Source organism: Stigmatopora nigra, chromosome 2 (genome assembly GCF_051989575.1).
Source record: "Stigmatopora nigra isolate UIUO_SnigA chromosome 2, RoL_Snig_1.1, whole genome shotgun sequence".
Classification (NCBI taxonomy): Eukaryota; Metazoa; Chordata; class Actinopteri; order Syngnathiformes; family Syngnathidae; genus Stigmatopora; species Stigmatopora nigra.
The window spans coordinates 9,216,108-9,235,889 of record NC_135509.1 but is presented as its reverse complement, the minus strand read 5'-3'; the positions used below and the strand labels follow the sequence as shown (position 1 = coordinate 9,235,889).

The 19,782-nt window shown below is 39.4% G+C and overlaps 1 protein-coding gene across 7 annotated transcripts in view; it reads right to left on the bottom strand.

Annotated features, from left to right (window-relative positions):
- tln2b (talin 2b) overlaps window positions 1-19,782 on the bottom strand; it is a 65,652-nt gene that overhangs the window by 16,645 nt on the left and 29,225 nt on the right. For 5 of the 7 annotated variants that reach the window (XM_077712262.1, XM_077712264.1, XM_077712263.1 and 2 more), the window contains exons 7-37: window positions 18,024-18,151; window positions 17,667-17,730; window positions 17,414-17,518; window positions 15,662-15,817; window positions 14,599-14,700; window positions 14,453-14,529; window positions 12,875-13,058; window positions 12,679-12,792; window positions 12,199-12,307; window positions 11,615-11,823; window positions 11,335-11,433; window positions 10,835-11,002; window positions 10,311-10,605; window positions 9,325-9,491; window positions 8,569-8,697; window positions 7,658-7,771; window positions 7,378-7,491; window positions 7,172-7,306; window positions 6,577-6,705; window positions 6,357-6,459; window positions 5,281-5,489; window positions 4,208-4,327; window positions 3,869-4,066; window positions 3,282-3,421; window positions 2,715-2,808; window positions 2,309-2,398; window positions 2,090-2,212; window positions 1,745-1,888; window positions 1,334-1,519; window positions 1,087-1,227; window positions 260-441 (exon numbers count right to left, since the gene is read on the bottom strand). In XM_077712262.1, the coding sequence (XP_077568388.1) occupies window positions 260-441; window positions 1,087-1,227; window positions 1,334-1,519; window positions 1,745-1,888; window positions 2,090-2,212; window positions 2,309-2,398; window positions 2,715-2,808; window positions 3,282-3,421; window positions 3,869-4,066; window positions 4,208-4,327; window positions 5,281-5,489; window positions 6,357-6,459; window positions 6,577-6,705; window positions 7,172-7,306; window positions 7,378-7,491; window positions 7,658-7,771; window positions 8,569-8,697; window positions 9,325-9,491; window positions 10,311-10,605; window positions 10,835-11,002; window positions 11,335-11,433; window positions 11,615-11,823; window positions 12,199-12,307; window positions 12,679-12,792; window positions 12,875-13,058; window positions 14,453-14,529; window positions 14,599-14,700; window positions 15,662-15,817; window positions 17,414-17,518; window positions 17,667-17,730; window positions 18,024-18,151 (4,328 nt within the window). The other 2 variants (XM_077712269.1, XM_077712267.1) reach the window with 2 other exon arrangements.

Genomic DNA, 19,782 nt, shown 5'->3' with positions numbered 1-19,782 from the left:
GCAAACACAAGAGGGAAAATAACCTTTAAAATCAGTGAGATGATAACAAATACTACTAAAGACCATTGAGATGTTGCAGTTTGTCATTTTTACCCTTTGTTAAATATTATTTAGTTGTTTTCTTTGAATCCAAAAACCTTAGTCCAGATTGTATTCTGTGACGGTTCTGTTCGATTCATCCACGTCTCATGAATAGTGCTAAATGACTTCATGTCATGATTTTTTATTATTTTTTAATGAGAATGGATTTCAAACCAACCTGATGGAAGTAATGAGGCTTTTGATGGAGTCAGAAACTGTTCTTGAGTGACCAGCAAGTATAGACCAAGTGGGAGGATCTTTGGGGTTGAGAACCAACGACCGTGCTGTTTCCAAAAGGTAAGTAGAGCTATCAAGCATGGAGCGTGCTGAACGAACAATTGGTTCTTGGGCGACTGAACCCTGTGGAAAAGCCAACATTAGAGCAGGTGGAATAACAGCTCTAGTGAAAAGCCATCAATGAGGATTTAGCTATATATTAATAATACAGATTTGTTACTGTTCCTTACATTACAGTGGAGAGATCAAGTGAGCAATCGAATATAGGAATGAGATTAGAAAGACAGCTTTACAGTGAGACTGGAAGAAACACCTTCAGTCTTTATGATCCGAGGCAAAGCCTCCCTTGACAATTAGATTAACAAGATGAAGATTAGAGCAGCAGTGAGGGCGTGAGTGCCGTTAAACACTGCCCTCCAACAGATTACAGCCATAAAGCTTTTGTAAAACTTTGCGAGGACTTTTCTACTGACTGACAACCCGGAATCGTATCTTTGTGAGATTCCAACTGTCAATGTTACAAGAAATGAAAACGTTTCAAATTCTCAGCACATTTAGTAGCAAAAACCTTCCTGTTTTTTCTTAAATAGGTTTATTTTAAGGAACTAGCTGTGGGATCTCAACATGATGACATTTAGGAACAGAAGGTTTCTGAAAATAGAATCCCTTATCAAACACTAGAATCTGTTTTAGGTGAAAAATGTGTGTTCAGCAGAAGACAAATGACATACATTTGGGATTTAAACAGGTATTTCTAGGAATAGTTACCTCATTGCTGATTTGTGCCGGGATGCTTGCAAAATCAGGATTGTTGGCATAGGTCGACAAATTTTCTATTGCCTCAAGAAGTGGTGCAGTTGCTACACGACATTTATTTCTGTTGTCGTCTGAAAAGTCTCCATTTAAAGCCTAAAAACAAGACATTCCATATGAAACGACAACAATATGGCTGTATGGATTGAATATTTACACACAGAAATCCTCAAGAGATATTATATTAAAATTTTCACTCAACGTTTTGTTCCGTTGGGGAGTTGACCTTGATGGTCTTGACCAGGTTGGCGGTAGTATTGGCCACTTCTTTGGCTGATTGAACAAACTGTCTTCGAGCAACAGGGTTGGAGGTCTTTGAGGAAGCAAGACGGCAGGCATTGCACAGAGCCGAGGTGTGCTTTGCCACAATGGTTGCTGCTGACAAGATCTGAAAAACCAAAGGACAATAGAGGGAGTTCAATACAACTAGAAAACATTATCATGATATATTGTTTTCTATCAATACTTGAAAATCTTTTGTATTTGACCTTAACTTTTTGTAAAGACATTATTTTTCACTCTTACTGGGAATTGGCAAGTGAGTCAGATTTAAGAGAAAAGGCCTTTGGATGACATTTTGCCCAACATTCATCAAAATCTTGGAAATTCTTACCTGTGAGGGGCTACTTGTTGGGTCCACCAAACTCTGGCAAGCCATCTGTATGGCTTGATGGGCTCGTGCAAACTGGATGGGATCGACTAGGCCCTCGTAGCCTGACTGACTGTTGGGATCAGATACTCCGACAAGATAAGAGGCCTAGAAGAGATACATTTAATAGGTCAGAAGAAAAGTATAAGCTTCCTGGAAGACATATTTAGCACCTTTCCTGGTCATTTTCTCCATTGGAAATACTATAGAATGCCTTAATTTTCCAATTAGTAACAAATTCCCCTACGTTTTTCTTATAGTATGGGTATTCATCAAGTTATTTTTTTAAGAAGACAACATTTTTTTCACCTGTCCTGCAGCCTCTGTCAGTCCACAGAGGGCCTTGGAGGCCACGCCTACACAATCCCCAAAAGCAACCACGTCGCATGTTTTACAATGCTGTGAGATTCCTGCCATTGACTCTCCAAGGATCTAAGAAAAGTCAAAACAACAAAGTTGAAAAACATTACGGTTGTTGGTCCACTCAATCATTAATACAGTACAGAAATTAATTTTGAAGACATGTACCTTAGAATTTTCCATGACGCTCTCAATGCAGTCAAAGTAGGACAGTTCGTTGATGGGCTCACTGGGATTATCTAGGAGCCCTCTGACAGCCTATATACACCCACACAATATTATAAATGAAATGATAACGTACGACAGTTTGATTAGATTCTGAATCAAATATGAAAAAAGGCAGTCTAATGAGCTTACTGCCATATAGCACTTTGTTATTCAACACTTTAAAAATGCACAGCTTTATTATCATATAATTCATTTCCGTAATTAAATTGGGTTTAATGCTAATTTAAGCATGTCTACAATGAATGATTTTGTTTTAGAATCGGAAATTAGACTGAAAGTCACCCAAGCAATCTGTCTTAAGTTCAGATTGCCTTATGGTGTAATGGTACGGGAAAAAAAAGACTACCTCCAACTCCCTCAAGGCATTATCACACTCTCTTTGTCCCGCAGCTTGCTGTGTACAGAGTGTGATCAGCTGGTTGATGCTTTCTGTCACAGCTCTGAAACACACAGGGAACTTTTTCACTTCACATTTGCCAGTTCTTGCTTCTTTACCACAACAGGCGAACAAAGCTTTGCACAACAATTCACGGGCATGTGCAGGAGTGACAGAATTTGCTCGGGTTTATGGTTCAGCCTTGCTGAGCAAGACAGCTTCCAGCCAAGGCTTCCATCTTCCTAATTAGACAGAGAGAAGTCAGTCAGGCCCAAAGCCCTACGGGAGCAGCTGCCTGGCTTCTCTCCACCAAGCAACATTGAACGGACAAGGTTATATTTTTCACAAACTGCTACAAATTCAAATAGGATTTAGGATTCATTGGATGGAGAAGGCACCTGCACCATATAATAAGCTCAAATTCAAGAATTGCATGGAAAGAAAACCTATGCAAAGTCCTTTATGGGCAACACTACCACATTATAAATGTGTCCATATATTACATTGGGAATGGTAAATGATAAATCTAGGGCTCACCGTGCTGCAACTGCAAGAAGATTCTTAGCATTGGCTGCACTTGGATCTACAGATAGAGACTTGGCAGCCAAAAGAAGTTTACTGGAAGCCATTGAGATGTTCTTCAGATTCCCAATGACTTGGATTTGATCATCCCTGCTCTGCAAAGCCAATACATAGAAATATGTGATTTTGAAGATCCATTTCAAACTGAATCATATATTGATCATGTTCAGACATGATATTATAAACTAATAGGTTACTGCAATTGAATTGGACATTTTGCAGATGATGAATTTTGGACCGCCCACCACCTGCTCCCCGTTTGAGGTTTATTAATGCTTGAGTTTCATGCCACATCAGCAAAGCTCCCCAAAGATATTCCCACACTAATGAACAAAATAACCAGAACATGAACGTTACAAGATCTCATTACTGTCGGCTCTTGGGCAAAGCAATGTGCCTAAATGAATTTGATCTATCCAATTACTAAAGACAAGGGAAGTAATAAAATGACAAAAGTATAACAGCTCTGTTTTCATAGACAATTGGGGTGACTTCATTGGAGGTGACAATAAACTCCGCACTCGACTGGTATACAAACTTACTTGGGTGTGTCCTGCCATCTCAACACCGGCGTCCAGGAACTCATCAAAGTCTTGGCTGAACTTTCCAGAGGCAGCCGCCAGCTGGCCGCTTGTTCCTCGAGAGGAGTGAACGACCTCGCCGGCGGAATGGTTGAGCTCAGCTGCTGTATGGTTTAGATCAGTCTGTGCTTCTTGGAATGTCTTACTGCAAAGGGGAAGCTTCGAAAACACACCCAAACGGTCATCATTTAGATGCGGTTACAGAATGAAATGAACTAAAGTACTAATCTTCAGTCAAGTATGAAGAAACTCCCAATTGCACATGCTTTTCTCTCAAAATAATAATGAAGCAGGCCTCACAATATCCACCAGCAGTTTCTTGCTGGCTTCTCCAATGCTCCGAAGAGCCATATCAACATCTTTCTGTCCTGGCAGGCAGTTGACGCAATTATTCAGTGAGTGCGACACGGCTTTGGCCACCTGAAACGCAGGACAATCGCCTGTTATAGGACTACCATTAGTCATTCTAACAATGAGGCATATAATGCAATGTCCCAGAGCAATGTTGTGAAACATCTCAAATGCAAATTGGGCTCAGAGTGCAAAGTAATCTAGGACATTAATATATGTCACTGTCGCAGACAAATGTCAGACAATACATTAATTCCCCGTATGGCCGTAAAGAGTATGTTTCCCTCCAGCAGTCTTGGGAGTGAAACACAAGGCAGGTGACGCAGAATGAAAATAGCTTGATGGGTGTGAGAGAAATTGCTGAGGGAAGAAGAAATGCTCACATTTAAGACCAGATGGAAGTGACTGATTGGAACCATTGAACGCCATTTGAAGGAGTACAAGCTAGATTGAAACCTATTCGTGAGGTGGTTACTGAATATTAAATAAAATCACAGACTCAGTGTTTAAATAAATACAATTCCCTTTACATGTGCATTTCTCCTGAGGAGAGCAGTTATGATATTGATGACGCCTTTGACCTTGAAAACAAAAGCGGCCATCTAAAGATTATTTGCTTTAATTTAAAACAGACAAGAACCGATTTGGTTTCTCCAAAAGAGAACATTGATTATTTTTGACAAGGAAACTGCAAGAACAAGTGATGATCATCAAGATAAAATGTCAGTTTTTACAATCTCAATAATTTTACTCGGAATTATTGAGCTACTTCTTCAAAAACGCTTTATAATTACTATTATTCGGATAATTCGTTGTCATATGTTCAGAAGATCAAGTTTTCTTCCCTTTTTTGGGGAATTCTCTAAAATGTGTAAGACCTATTCCATGTATAGTGAGTAGTCATATACTGCAGTTCCTTAAGATCACCACTGAAACACTTGTTACGGGCAGTTTTAGCTTGGATAAATGTTCATTGTTGAAATTGAGTAGAATAACATCCTATCCTGCGAGAGTTTTTGTACCTGTGCAAGTCGCTGCTGACTTTCAGCATCACCTGGATGTACCAGGGCCTGATGGGCCTCATGGATCAACATTGATGAGCCTTCCATGACACATTGGGCCGAGTCCAGCATTGCAGCTGCAGCCTGAGGCTCTTTAGTGCTGGCTGCGACACCTCTGGCAGCCTGTGCCAACGTCCTTAAAGCCTGTGCTGTTTCTCTGGCAGCCACACCTGTAAACCAAACAGATGCGTGAAAGAATTACAGCAACGTCTGTCACTTAGCAGAAAGAAATGACTGTTTTTGTAGAAAGATACCTATTAGTAAAAAACACATTGACTAGCAATGATAGAACAACTTTGCGCATAGGCTTAAAAGATATAAATTAGTAGCAGAAGCGCCCCCACGAGACGATTAGTCATCCATTCAGGCATGTGGAGGGCATACAAACCATTTATCCACATTATGAGTTGCCTTGGGAATATTCGCTGAGGTCAGATCAGCCTGTAAACTAAATTTTAATCTGAAACTAGTGAAAAATAGGTGAGTGATCTTTTTTCATTAATTATTTTTAGCTTTCACTTGGAATATTATATTCAAAGAATTGTGGAAATGTTTTCAAAAATACCAGACCGCACATTCTTAACCCCACATAGATGTCCAACAATGTCATGTACGCCATATTTTAGATACCAAAAGAATAGCAGAAAAAAAAGCACCAAATTGCTTTAACCAGCCAAGAGGAGCCATTTGCTGATTGAATGTTAAATCTAGTGAAAATAAGATTAATGAGTAGCCGGCAGCACCCTGGGCCACAGCATGATGAGCTGCCTGTGAGCGTTCATTGTAAGGGAAAGACATTCTTTAAGCCTTCATGTCTTTTCTGAGATCCCCATTGGGCTTCAAAAGAGTCAAGTCTTCGGAAAATTGCCATTAAGGCGGTAGTCATATCAGGGAAAGTAAAATGTTTTCCTCTCTACTTGGCAGACTTTAAAGGGCAAAAAAAGAAGCCAGAATTTGCTCAACTTATAACCAAGCGAACACGGACCTTTCAACAGAGTGAATTGTTTGATTAAACAGTTTGAAAACACTTTGCCTACCCGTGTAATGTTCATTGCCTTGAGCGGCACAAGTCAACAGTTGGGCCATGGAAGAGCCCACAGCCTTGGATGTACTTCCCAAATCCTGAGCACATTTCTCCAACTGTATTGCACAGCAAGAAACACAGAAACAACCTCCATTAAACTGAAATGACCCCCTTTTGTATGCTTTGAAGGATTTCATTGCAATACGAATTCACTGAGCAGATGATGGGCTCACCGATTCCCCAGGGAGAGGTTTAAGTTGGCTGTCAATAACAGACATTTTGGCATCCTGCAGCTCACACTTGAGCGTCTGGACCGTTTTGAGGGCTGAATCGATCTCCAAAGGACCACACGCTTCATGAGCCTTTAAACAACGCACAGATGTAGATGTTATTTACATGCTGGCCGAGCAGGCAAAATGCCATCGTTCAGGTAAAAGTTTTGTTTATACCATAAACAAAGTTCCTGATTCTTTTGCCTTACTTGATCCTCTTACCTCTACTATGAGAATAATGTTCATAATGAAATGAGTAGGTAATAAAAAGGGACTCAAACGTTTGCTATACTTTGGCCTGGTTGCGACCGATTGTGTATCAAGTTTTCCAATTTCTTCATATTGCAATTTTCTGACTTTGGCAAGTTGGAAACAAGCTCAAAGAGTACACGTTGTTTATTTCCTAGTACTCCCTAATACCGATGCTAGTATTTCAGTCCTTTATTGGGGTCACCTTCTTAGTACTGGCATCAGTACAACATGATTGAAATGGTGGCACAACTTTCCAATATCATTCCTTATTTAGCAGTTCGACAACTTTTCAAACGTGTCAAACCTTCTGGGCGGCCGTCCGTAACTCTGCCAAGCAAGTTGCCAGGTTCTTGGCACACTGACCCAACTGCATAGCAGCAGCTTGGTCTGCCACCGTCGGAACAGCTGACTTGACAGACACCACCATTTTACTTCCAGGCTGAAGAAGAACAAGACGTCAATCACAATCAGACTAACCCTTCCATCATGGATGGTTGACGACGGTCTGACCTGTAAGAAACCCTGACTAGCCATAATGAGGGCAAGCTGGGCCCCAAGCTCTTCAGGTTGGGCTTGACTGCTCCTCATGCCTTGAACCAAATAAGGAATGCTATCTGCCACTGCCTACAAAACGGTGCATCATGGTTATTTACAGCCTTATGACTAAAAATCGAAAGCCAGTAAAGAATTGTGTTTTCCATACCAATAAAAATAGCATTGGGCTTTGTTTACCTGGTTCACATCTGACAGGGATTTCAACAGAGTAAAAAATAAAAAATGGTGAGCCTACCTTGCAGCTGTGTACAAGCTGTTGGTGCGAGACCGTATTTTTGTTGGAAGCCGCAGCATTTTGCGCAGCTGCAATTGTTTGAGTAGCAGCAGCCGCAGCCTGCTTAGCAGCTATCTGCATAAATGATATAAAGATTACCTAGGTTAATAGAAAATGAATGTTAACAGAAAAAGTGCCTGGTATAGGGTTTTGCTACATTCTGTCACGCAAGCAAGAGCTTTTAAATCTAAGTATTCAATAGACTATCTCAGAGACATAGCAGAAATCTATTTTCTACAAATATTGGTGGCTAGATTTTCAAAAGAAATCTTACTGAATACTTATGAGAACAGACTCAACTAAGACCAGCAAATGGAACTAAACTGCTTGTGTGCTGTGAAGCGAATTTTCTCCAACAAGATAATGAGCACTGCCTTTATGCTGCAGTTTCTTTCCCTTCCAACTAAATATAATATATCGCTTGGCTCACATTAATTAGTTGTCAGCAGCTTTAAAGTAATGACAAGTATGTGACATCCCGTGAATACCACTAGACCTAATTGATCCACGGTTTGACAATCCCATGCACACCACGTACTGTATATTACACACAAACACTCATGGCACTTTTCCTCATACATCCTAGTTGTGACAAAAGTGACCATTATGGTTACAGTGATTTATAATGTCTGATAGTTGGAGTGGAGTGGCTACACTCATTAGGGGTAAACGAATGCCATAGGCTAAACACAAGTCTTTGCAAATGCGCACATCATTCACAACACAAATGAGATGTCTATTTCTCCAGGGAAGGAAAGTTAGATTAAATGTCTAAGCTCTGAATGTTGTGTTGAATTTGCGTTGACCTCTAATGTTGATAGTGACAGGCAAACAATCTTAAAGAGGCAAAGATGCTGACACTTTTGACTCACCTCCAGCCTGCTGACCAGCTTTTTCTTGATTGCATTTTGAGCGGCGGCATTAGTAGCGACACGCAAACCCTCTGCTGCCTCTCTGAGCCTCTGCTGCTGGTCTTCATTTTCCGGGTAAGCAGCCGCACCCTGAGGGCATAAACACACACATTTCAAATGAAACATTTGGCTCACAATAAGACAGTCTGAATCAGATCTTGTCAATAAAAAGGTAATAATGTTTATCATTCAGGCCCAATGGATACCACTGTATTCCACTCTATATGATTTTTGATGATGGCCAAAGCCAAATATGGTGATGTCCTCTATAACAGCAGGGATGTGGAAATTAAAGTGTTGATTAAAAATGAACCATCAGCAGGATTTCACCTGCCGAGACGTCTCACTGATAATATCCTGCTCAACGGGGCTTGGGAAGCTTATGAAGAGCCCCAAATTCTGCACATTTTTAAATGTGATGTGAAAACATGATGGGAGGCCAAATGTGTGCAGTGATGTGAAAATATGCAGTAAATTAATGAAGGCATTAAAGCAACTTGGTTTGAATCATTCGAACACTGCACTCAATCTGGCATCACTAGGCATAACATCATTAGAGAGGCTGGGGAAATATGAATGCATATTGTTTTTCAATAGGTTAAGATGATAATGAATCCTCTACTTTGATTAGAAAGTGGTTCCTAAATGACAATACAAAAATAGAAACAGGATTTTTATGAAATCATCAACTAATACATTAAATAACAAACAATGTACCTTGGCTGCTTCCACCATTCTTGCTGTGGCATCAGCCAGGAGTTTAGCAGCAGCTAATAGTTTCTTGGAATTGTCAACATCAACTTCTGCTTCTGCATCTGATCGCATAGCATTGACCAAGTCGGAGGTGGCTTGTGCTAAGACTCGAGCCTGGCGCACCATCTCACCTAAAAAGAAGAAATGAGAAACTTGCAGTCAGCGATGGATTCAGTGCAAAAAATAATAAATATATTCCATGGACGTCTGCCATATTTATTCTTTTTTTTTTTTTTTTACATTAGTTTCAAGGTTAATTGATTTTTCGGAAACAAAAAATCTTTAGTTATTTGTGGATGCAAAACTATTAAATTTAGTGCTATCCTGGGAATGTATGTATACGCATTAATCCTTCTTTCCAATATAAAATAGAACTATGCAAGAAATACCGCAGAGTCTGATGCAGTGTTGTTTTACATGACTGCGAACAACAACAATAATACGCTTTTTACACTCTGTTATGTATATAAACGAATCTCCCTTTGACAGTGAAAGCACAGTTTTATGTTGACCCTGTTCAATTGCACATGTGATGTTAATGTTGTGGCTAGAAATTGCATGCAGAATCTCCTCTGCACCACATGTATGCTATAAAGCTATTTCCTAAACATCCACATTCAGTTGGAAATCACTCAGTCGAATCCTTTGAGAAACTAGACATTGAGATGATTTATAGCATACATGTACAGCCTTGGAGAATACAGATTCCTTGTGGGATATAAATCACAGTTGATTTGTTGTGGGAATGGCCTATTTGGGAAAAAAAAGCCTTTCGTCTTCGAGGTTAACAGCAAGCCCTATTCAGAGAAATTGATTGATTTTTTTAATGAAAGGTTTTGTACTTACACTAACCCTGAAAATTACAGGCAAGGAAATTAGTATTTTTATGGGTTGAGTCTATAACACCTATTTTATTTCATCTTGCTGCAGCCTCACTTGTGAGTACCCACCGGCATCACCCATGGAAGTGAAAATATTCTCGGTGACATTCATGATGGTGTCAGTGGCCTGATCGTAGCGTCCAATGGGCTCGCCGCAGCTGGCGTAATGGCGGACGTGTTGCAGGAGGTCGCCGAGGGCTTGGCTCACCACGCCAGCCGCTGCTCCGACCTGTTTCAGAAGCTCGCCATTGTCGCTGGCTGAGCGGCAAGCTCTGACGCAAGTCTCCACAGAGCGATCCACTAGCTTCCCAGCCTCTACAAGCTGCTCCTGACACACTGGGGAACTAATGGTCGGACTCACCACCTGCAAAAACACAGAAGAATTCAAAACACCACACCAAAGGAGTTTTATAAAAAAAAAGTGTTAAGTACATTTCTGTTACTTAGCAAAATGTAATCCAAAATCCATATGCATGATCATTGTATTTCTATTTACCTAGTTAAAGGACAACTATAAAACATGTTTGTTTATGCAATTGGACAATGTCCTCTACCTATTTGGCTGTGCAACCAAACAACTTTCACATCATTACCTTGGTGCAGGCTACCAGCTGTGAGGTGGACAGGGCACACTGTGTGGCAGCCCCAATCACGCGGTTCTGCAATATGGTGTCCTCGGCCACCTGGGCCACATTCTTGGCCTTCAGGACTAACATAGCAGCTGCATTGGCCACTGCCTTGGCTAGGTTCATCAGAGTGTCCTACAATGGAAGAACCATGTCCTTAGAAGGGAGGATTTTTCATGCAAAACCATGTTCTCTAACTGAATGTCATGCTGATCACTGCACTGCACCACAAGATAAGCCTAATATCTATTACTATTTCCCATCTCGATGGAGATACATTCAATGCAAAAGTGAACAATGTGTCGTTAAATGACTGGGTTAAAGCTAAAAATGATCTATGACACAATTATACGTAGAGTAATCTTTTTAAAGCATGGGCCAATTACTGAACCGTGCATTGACATATTCTGTATGTCTTCCTGTTAACCCAGGACTCTTATAGGAAAAAGGAGTGGGTGGGTTCCCACCTGGAACTTCTCATCAGTCTCGCCCTCTCCCATGTGACGGAGCAAGTCCCCGCTGGCTTGTCCGATACTTCCTGCTGCAGTTAGCACAGTTTGCCTGGACTGAAGAGAGAATGACATCATCACAATCAGTTCTGTAACTTGGCCTGCACTCAATATTCCTTGTAAAACGTTTCAAGCACAATTTTCAGGTTTGAAATCACACAGACAGTGGCATAGCACTCTGTATTTGCACTTTTTCTAAAATGTTTAATATATGTTGTTACTACCAAAGGTGTCGTACCTCAGTGGCTGCAGGCTCAACAGATTTGAGTAGATCTGAGACAGCTCCTGCCAGCATTCTGGCAGCACCCATGAGCTTAAGCCCACTGCCCACCTCATCGTCCATTAATGCAGCAAGTAACTTGACACCCTTGGACATTTCAGTCAAGTTGGAGGAGATAGTGGTGATGGCGCAACCAACTGCTGTGTAGTCAGTTTCTATGGGTTCACCTATGTAAGGAAGAGCAAAGCCAATGTGGTGTAAACCATAATAATAGACAGTCCTACTATGCATTATACAGTGAAAAAGTGCCACTTATTAAAGTTAAGTAAATCAAGAGCAGTTGGTGATCAAATTGAGGGAGAAATAGTCAGCTAAAAAACAAATCTTGGATTTGAATGGTGGAAAAAGTGTCACCAAACAGATGGTGAGGAAGGATTAAAACCTATTAAAAAGGTTGGCAAGAAGTTGACTGGATAAGTGCCAAGCAACATGAGGAGGGAAGACATGCACTACGCATCAGTTGACCATGCAGCAAAATGAGACGTATCTTGTATGTCGGGATACTTCGTTTTTAGGGATTCTATATTCTTTGAGACATTTACCTGCAGTGAGATTAACCACAGATGCAGTTCCAGCAGTGATGGCATCAACCTGAGAGTGAATTTCATGTTTGGATTCATCCACTTTATTCTGAACCCAAACCCTGGATGCCTTTCAGTGGAAGGAAAAGAAAGGGAGTATTAGACACAGCAGGAGACCCTGATCCCATATGAATATTGGATTGGTACCAAAGCCATTCAACATTTGTGGTTAATACCAGAATGCATTAGGAGGAAAAAAAAAGTGGAGCAGAGTGAGTTGAGAACATGATGTGAGATTGTAAAATAATAGCCAAACATTTTTCATTGGAAGTATACTCAATGGACCCCCATAGAAACCTTTCCCAGATCAACAATTCATCTTTTTTTTTGCAAAATTGGTCATTATGACGTTCAAAAGGACAGAATTTGGGATATAGATCTTGTATGGGATCTTAATTTGGTGGGTGTTTTATTGTGTGGGAGTGTTAAGAGAGGACATACCAGGTCATGGCCAAGAGGAGGAAGATTATCGACATGTCCCAAGTCAGCCTGGGCTTGCTTTACAGCATTCATGCTGCTATTGATTGTCCCCATCAGCGCTTGTTGAGCGAGATTCTGGCAACAATTAAAAATAAAAAAACATTGTTTCATTATATATAATCAAAATGGTAATTTACCTCAATTATGATATACTCACTAGTGGCGGCATGTGTCCTCTGTGCATCTGTCCAGTGGTAATTTGTTGCTGGGCTGAGGGCATGGAGCCCATATTGAAAGTGTCGGTGCACCCAGCAGATCCAGAGCGGATGATACCTGGAAGGGCTACTGACCCATGTTCTACCCGACCCACTCGGTTGAACTGCTGCTGTAAAATTGTGGACCTTCAGAAAGAGGACAGATAAGATATCAACCTGTGTGTGTGTTTAGCATGCACAAACACATCATGTCTGGAGTTAAATATTCTACATTGTGATCAAATAAGCAGGCTTGATGCATCATAGGAAAAATGAGCAATCTGAGGATACCTTCAAATTTAAGGGTTAAATCGTTGGCTGGCAATGACAGCAATACACTTTTAATCCAATTTAATATTCAATAAAGCATTGGGTGAATTAATTACTGGCAGGTGAAACTCCCTGTGGATATTCGAACGACGTGTTCAAGTATAAAAGCGAGTGAATATACAGTACTTGTAAAATTGCTGCTAAGCAACCTGGTGTTAGTGTTCATTCTTTTTTTGTTCTATGTAGACATCATTTGAACAAAGAAAGAATGTAATGTCATAAAACAAGCTGTCACATCATGGTATCTTAAAAGGGGGCTGAAAATAAAAGCTAAAAGCTTCTTGCAAACATTTCAGCTGTGATTAAAACAATGATTATACTAATGACTGTTTCCATGCCAAGACAGCATATTCAGACAAATTATTAGACAAACAAGAGGAACAAAGTATCCTTCCTTGGCAGAAGAAATGACTACTGCATTAATGAAGTGATTATTTTACAACAAGAGTTTGTTTTGGTACTCAGAACTTCCAAGTCAACTTCAAGTCAGCTGGAACACAGTAGGGGCATAATTTTAACGGAGAACCCTGTGGTTTTCTAATGAATACAAATTTCCAAGAGCTTGTGTGTGAGGGGGGGATGTTCTTAGGGTGTGTTTGTGTGATAGCCAATGTGACAACCAATGTATTAGTTCCATCAGTCAGTGGGGCACCTGGGAAAACTAGGAGAAACAACAACCAGCTGGGAAATGAAAATGACTGCATAAATCTATCCAAGAATTGATGTCTTAACCTTTGTGATGTCTTCACCTTCAAACAGATACAATTTTCCTCAGGAAAAAAGTACAAGATTGCATGTAGCGTGATTACTTTTCCGCAATACTGGGCTTTATAACTTATTGCTCTGAAAAACAAGCCACTCCTATGCCAATAAAATACACATTCTATATTCATTACAAATTAATATACTATACACAGAGCCAATGCAACTTATGTATCTAGATATATACCTCTTAATTACGAAATATTCAACAGGAGGGAAGACTCAACCCCTATGTCCCCCTTTATATAATACACTACTATTTTTACACTAAAAATTCAGAGTAAAGTTTAAGAAGGCTTTCTAAATACTTTTTCACTGGTAACAAAAACATCATTTTGTCAATTTCTTCCATTTCTAAAAATTTTCAAGACTGTCTGAAACCTTTAACTCATAATAAGAAGATAAAAATCACTTGTAACAACACAGCAATGATAGAAAATGGGTCTTACTTTTTAGGAGAAACAGATTCCTCCAACATGGTGGACTCCTCATCTCCCTCAAGGCCAAAACGATCCTTACTCTGCTTCTGTAAAAAGAAGCCAAAGAATATAATGTAATGTCCTATGAATTAAAATAGTATAATAATTTTCCTTACCTTTTTGAGAATGATGTCAATATATCCTGCAATGAGCTGAGATATTTGTTCTCCCTCTGTTGTCTGGACAGAATAGTAACTTTCCTGGTACTCGCCAAAATCCTTCAAGCAAAACAGATTCAAGGCCAGTCAAATGGTATTTAAATCTAACGTCTCCCGTACACTGCAGGCGGGTTCCATATATAACATCACCCTTAGAAGTTGGCTCACAGATAAATAATAGATATTGAACAAAAGCCGTCATTATTTCTGCTCTAAACGAAATGAAAGGCTTTCATGAAGTAGGTCAGCAGTGTCAAATTCACAGTGAGACAAAATTAAAAACTGCAACAAACACTAGTTCCCTGAATGTGGATTTTTGGCACACACTGCAAAAAAAAGTCTGTCATCTACTTTGGAGGGTTGGGGGGCAGATAATTTGCCTCTTAACTCTTTTGGAAGATCCTGTTTACCATCTTTTGTTCAATTTTTAAAAAGGGGAATTTTATATTTCAAAGACTAAGTCGTAGAAAGATTGTTAATGAGCAAATGGCCACAACAGAAAAGGAAGTGGCACTAGCAAAGCTCTTTTGGGAATTGCAGTCCAATCAAAATATACCTGTGAGCCTGATCCAATATATATTTGATCCGATTTTGTGGGCCAATTAATGCTATTCTGCAGGCCAATTTTCGCCGGTGGTCCTGAAGTTGAATTTTGATATAAATATTCCAAACCTGCCAATTTAAAAGTCTTTGGTCAAAAACTGTTTGATCTTAGTTGGAACAAGTCATTCAATTATGCAGACAACAAAACAATTTCTTGCCTTCTGATGAAAGATACATTTAAAATCTTCACAATGTTCCCAATACATCTACTCTTCGCTTCAATAAAATAGCAGGCTGGTAGATATGTCTAATATTTCAAAAAATGCTGTTTCCGCTCAAATGAAAAGAGTATGAAAGACTGATTTCGGCATGTATCGCTCAATCTGAGCAAGGAAAATAGATTAGGTGCTCGGGATTAAAAAAGGGGAACATGTCTACGCGCTGAAGTGAGTAAATAATGCCAAGACTCAAACAGTACCAGGGTGAAGCTCTTTGGAGAAGCAGCCCATCTTTTGACGGTAGTCAGGGGCCACTCCTGCACCACATCTTTAGTCTTCTCATCCACTCTCATCACAGACTCTTTGGTTATCCCCAGCAAGCGTGGTACCAACTTATTCTTACCCTTCATCTTTTCCTGCCAGATGGAAAAAGCATCAGAAAATATTCATATCAGTGCTAAACACCTCCACAAGATGATTCATAAGAGACACGGATGCTGTGTTAATAAACATGCCGTTCCTGTGGCGTTGTAAGCCCCCGTGGAAGTGAAGGGGCAGCTGTGAACTGACCCAGCAGATTTCCACCTTATTTAACTGCTGCTTTATCGAGCAGGGTCTCCACAGGCTTTAGTCACTGTCAGCGTACCATCATTGTGCCTCAGCTAGCACTCTGCTGAGCACCTTCACCGACCCAATGAATATCTATTATACGGTCGCTCACTTCACAGGGTCCACAGACATCTATTGCAGACCTCTTAAGCCTTATCATTTTGAACATGACATCAAATGTAAAGATCCAGCATGAAAAATATAACAGACATTGCGTGGAAAACTACTGGAAATCTTGCTATAAAATGTATCATAATATAATGATAATTATTGTACAATAATACAGCCCCAACCCAAAATAAAAATGTTACCTGTCTTTTTAATGATGCCAAATATATTGTTTGTACAAGCGAACTGACCAAAACCACATTTGTTTCAAAGAAAACTAAGTTAAACTCTTTTACTGCTATTGACGATAATAAACGTCCAAAACATGGGGCTCTTCTGATTTAAATTTGCTCATCACTAATAAACATCCAAACCATTTAAACTAGGATGGAATTGATTTCTATTGGTGTCAATGGTAGCCAGTTATCTCATGAAAATTAAGGATTGACCGAGATATACGCTTATTATGAAGAATGGGCCATTGGTCAATATAAAAATAACAAGTTAAGATAATAGGATAACTGTTATGTTCACTGAGTCACTGATGGTGTTCACTGGTGATCTGTGACTTGTTATTTTGCACTACTTAGTGGCCAAAAAGCAGTAATCAAAAAACAAGAGGAAAGTGTGAAGTAATTTCCATCTACAGAGGCAAATTCTGTGAATTAATAAATTAATTTGAATTTTCTGACCTTTTCTGTCAAAAATGCCTTAAACACACTGCCAATACATAATATTTTCATATCTGTGATGTATAGAGCAAAAGAACTCTTGTCAAACAAATGCTCATGGTGATTAAAGACTGACAGAAGATAAATTGAAGGTTACAATAAACTCTTAGAACTCACATCAACAAACCCAGGTGTGCACTAGAGTCTGTTAGAAACAGCAGTAGAGTGCATCTGTTCTGAATTATTTAGCTGCGTTTTAAATCCTCCATTGCTACATTTCCTCATCGAACATAGAAGAGGCACTCTACATTAAGGTGTGCTTGCACTCATATGAAAAGGCAAAGGAATTCTGAACCTTTTAGTCTGCCAGGGACACATGCTTCATTTATTTCCTAGTCGGAGGAGCATCAGTTAATTGTCTGAATTTTTCTCTCAACTCTCTCACTTCAACATAGCAGAGTGAATTTATCAAATTATGTCTGCCGAGAAATTCAAATTGGTATCATGAATTTTCCAAAAACACACAAAAAACATTTTTTAAAAGTACTACTCTACATCTGCGAGTTTTTTTTACGGTTTTAACATTTTTTCTTCATGGCATTTTAGTGCATTTTGATTCCTTACCTTTACCAGAAAGAAGGACACTCCATACGTCTGCAAAGATCTGGCCAATTTCACATATTTCACTTTGGCTTCTATCTCTGTCATCTCTCCGCAGTTTTTATGATCCTACACACAGACCATGACAAAAATTCTCCATCTTTAAATTCATCATATGTCTTTTTTTCCATACATTTCTATATCAATTCATAGTATATCAATTCTGACTGTTTTATGATTAGTAATATTTCCAACTCAACAAATGTAGCGTACATACTTGGAATAGTTTTCTCTCTGAACCTCTTTGCTTGATGTATTCTTTTGGCAGAAATTCCTTCAGGCTATGGAGAAGAAGAAAAGGACATTTTTACATGCTTACTGTTGTTCAGCTAAAGGCTTTTCCCCTTTCTATTAATACAGGACAACGCATGAGGTCATTCTTGCCCAACTGCCTGGAGAGCTGAAAACAGTTGTAACAGCTGATATCACTCTAGAGTTTTCCAGCAGGGGAATAAAACGTAAAGGAAAACATCATCTTACATGCACAGCTGGGAGGAGAATATTTAAAAGCATTAGTGATGTAAAGAACTATTCTTAACATTGGAACTAATGCATATGATTATGAGATGCTTACTCCAGAAATCCAGGCTTGTGTTTGAGCTCCACGTGGGGTCCAAACTGGATCTGAGCCTGAATCCCTGCAAACTCGGAGGCTTTATCAAAGGAGACAGGGTGGGATCCATTCAATATGTCATCCCTAGCCTGGAGGGCAGATAAAAAAAAAGAGGAAACAAGGGAAAGTAGTAAATGTAGCCTACAAAACACAAAGTAATGAAAAATGATTCAAAAAGGCTCCTCTTCACTCTATGAAACAGTATGTGTCATGACAAAATAAAAGTATTTTTTGGATAATCTATCATCTCAAATGTTCTTACATCAACACACTAGATGTTAAAACAGAAAATTGCACAGCCTTTTAACATTATCTTCCCCTTCACTGTATTGCATAATGACCATTAATGAAACCAAAATCCATTTTGCAATTGCATTTTTCCATTAGGCAACAAGGTGCCCATTTTACAATCTCGGTGTCTATTTAGTGAGGCTGTCAACATGAAAATAAAAGAGGTTAGAAAACGCAAAGCTTTTGTTGATGTCCCTAAAAGGCTTGTGTGTGTGTGTGTGTGTGTGTGAGTGTACGTTATTCTCTCCAGAGAGTAGTCAGCTTTCTTTCCTGCTTTCTAGTTTAGTGCTGCAAAATTAATGCTTGAAAAGATGAGAGCATTGCTGATAGTGAAGAAGAACCACACCAGTGCTTTAGTATCTGCAACCAACTGTATTCCCACAAAGCTCCAACTAGTCTCATTTTTAAGTCTCATTACTTAAGTGTACATTATTAGGTGGCAGCTTACGACTGTAATGAGGACAACAATCTTCTACATGTGCTCTCATGAGTCTTTTCAGAAGTGCAGTACACAGTGGAGTACATAAGCTCCTGTAGAGACGGGTGTTAGAAAATTTGCTCTCACACATGCACTCATCTGTGTAATATACCACAATGTAATGTTTTATGTGTCGCTAATACTAATAAAAAATCAAACTCAAATTAGACAAGGCTCCAATGTATAAAAATATGACTGTAGTAACTGTATATTGGGTCTCCCACGACGTTCCCGGACAGATCTGAATACTCTCTTGGCAGATGTAGGAAGTGATAGACAACTTTTGACCTGACCTACACAAGAGGAAGTGTGCAGAGCTCAAGACAGCACAAACTATGACGCAATCACCTTGAGGTCACTCGGCCCCAATGTGGCCCAGCACAGTGGAGGACAAATATAGAAAATGCTGAATCAGGGATACTTAAGCAACTGACAGCAGTGCTCACTAAGCACACTTTTCTAAAAGAGTAATTTATCACATACAAGACATACCAGTAAACTCTGTTATGCATGTTCATAATGTGTACTTTAGTATATTTTAGAATGTATATAGTTTTGGTGCATTTTTAGGGGGCAATTTTGTAATTTACATGAACAACAAGAGTTTTTTGAATGAAAATTGTCTAAAAAAACAACAAACAGTTGGGGGTTTGAGTCAAATAAAGTGGAACATGAGTATAAATTCTAAGCTCAGGCAGGCTAAGGAAAAAGTCATTCCCACCCTTTATAGTATTTTTTTGCATAAAAATTAGTAACGATCCTTTATAACAATAAACTATTAACTGTGCAAAAATAAGTCTCTCAGGAGACAAGTTCTAGCATTAACTTATCATTTGTCCCTGCTTGTCTTATAAAAGATTTTTGTCACCACTACTTCGTTGTGGGAATGAACTAAAATTAGGCTGTATAGTAGCACTCCAGGGTGAAGTTATAACCATAATAGCTTATCCT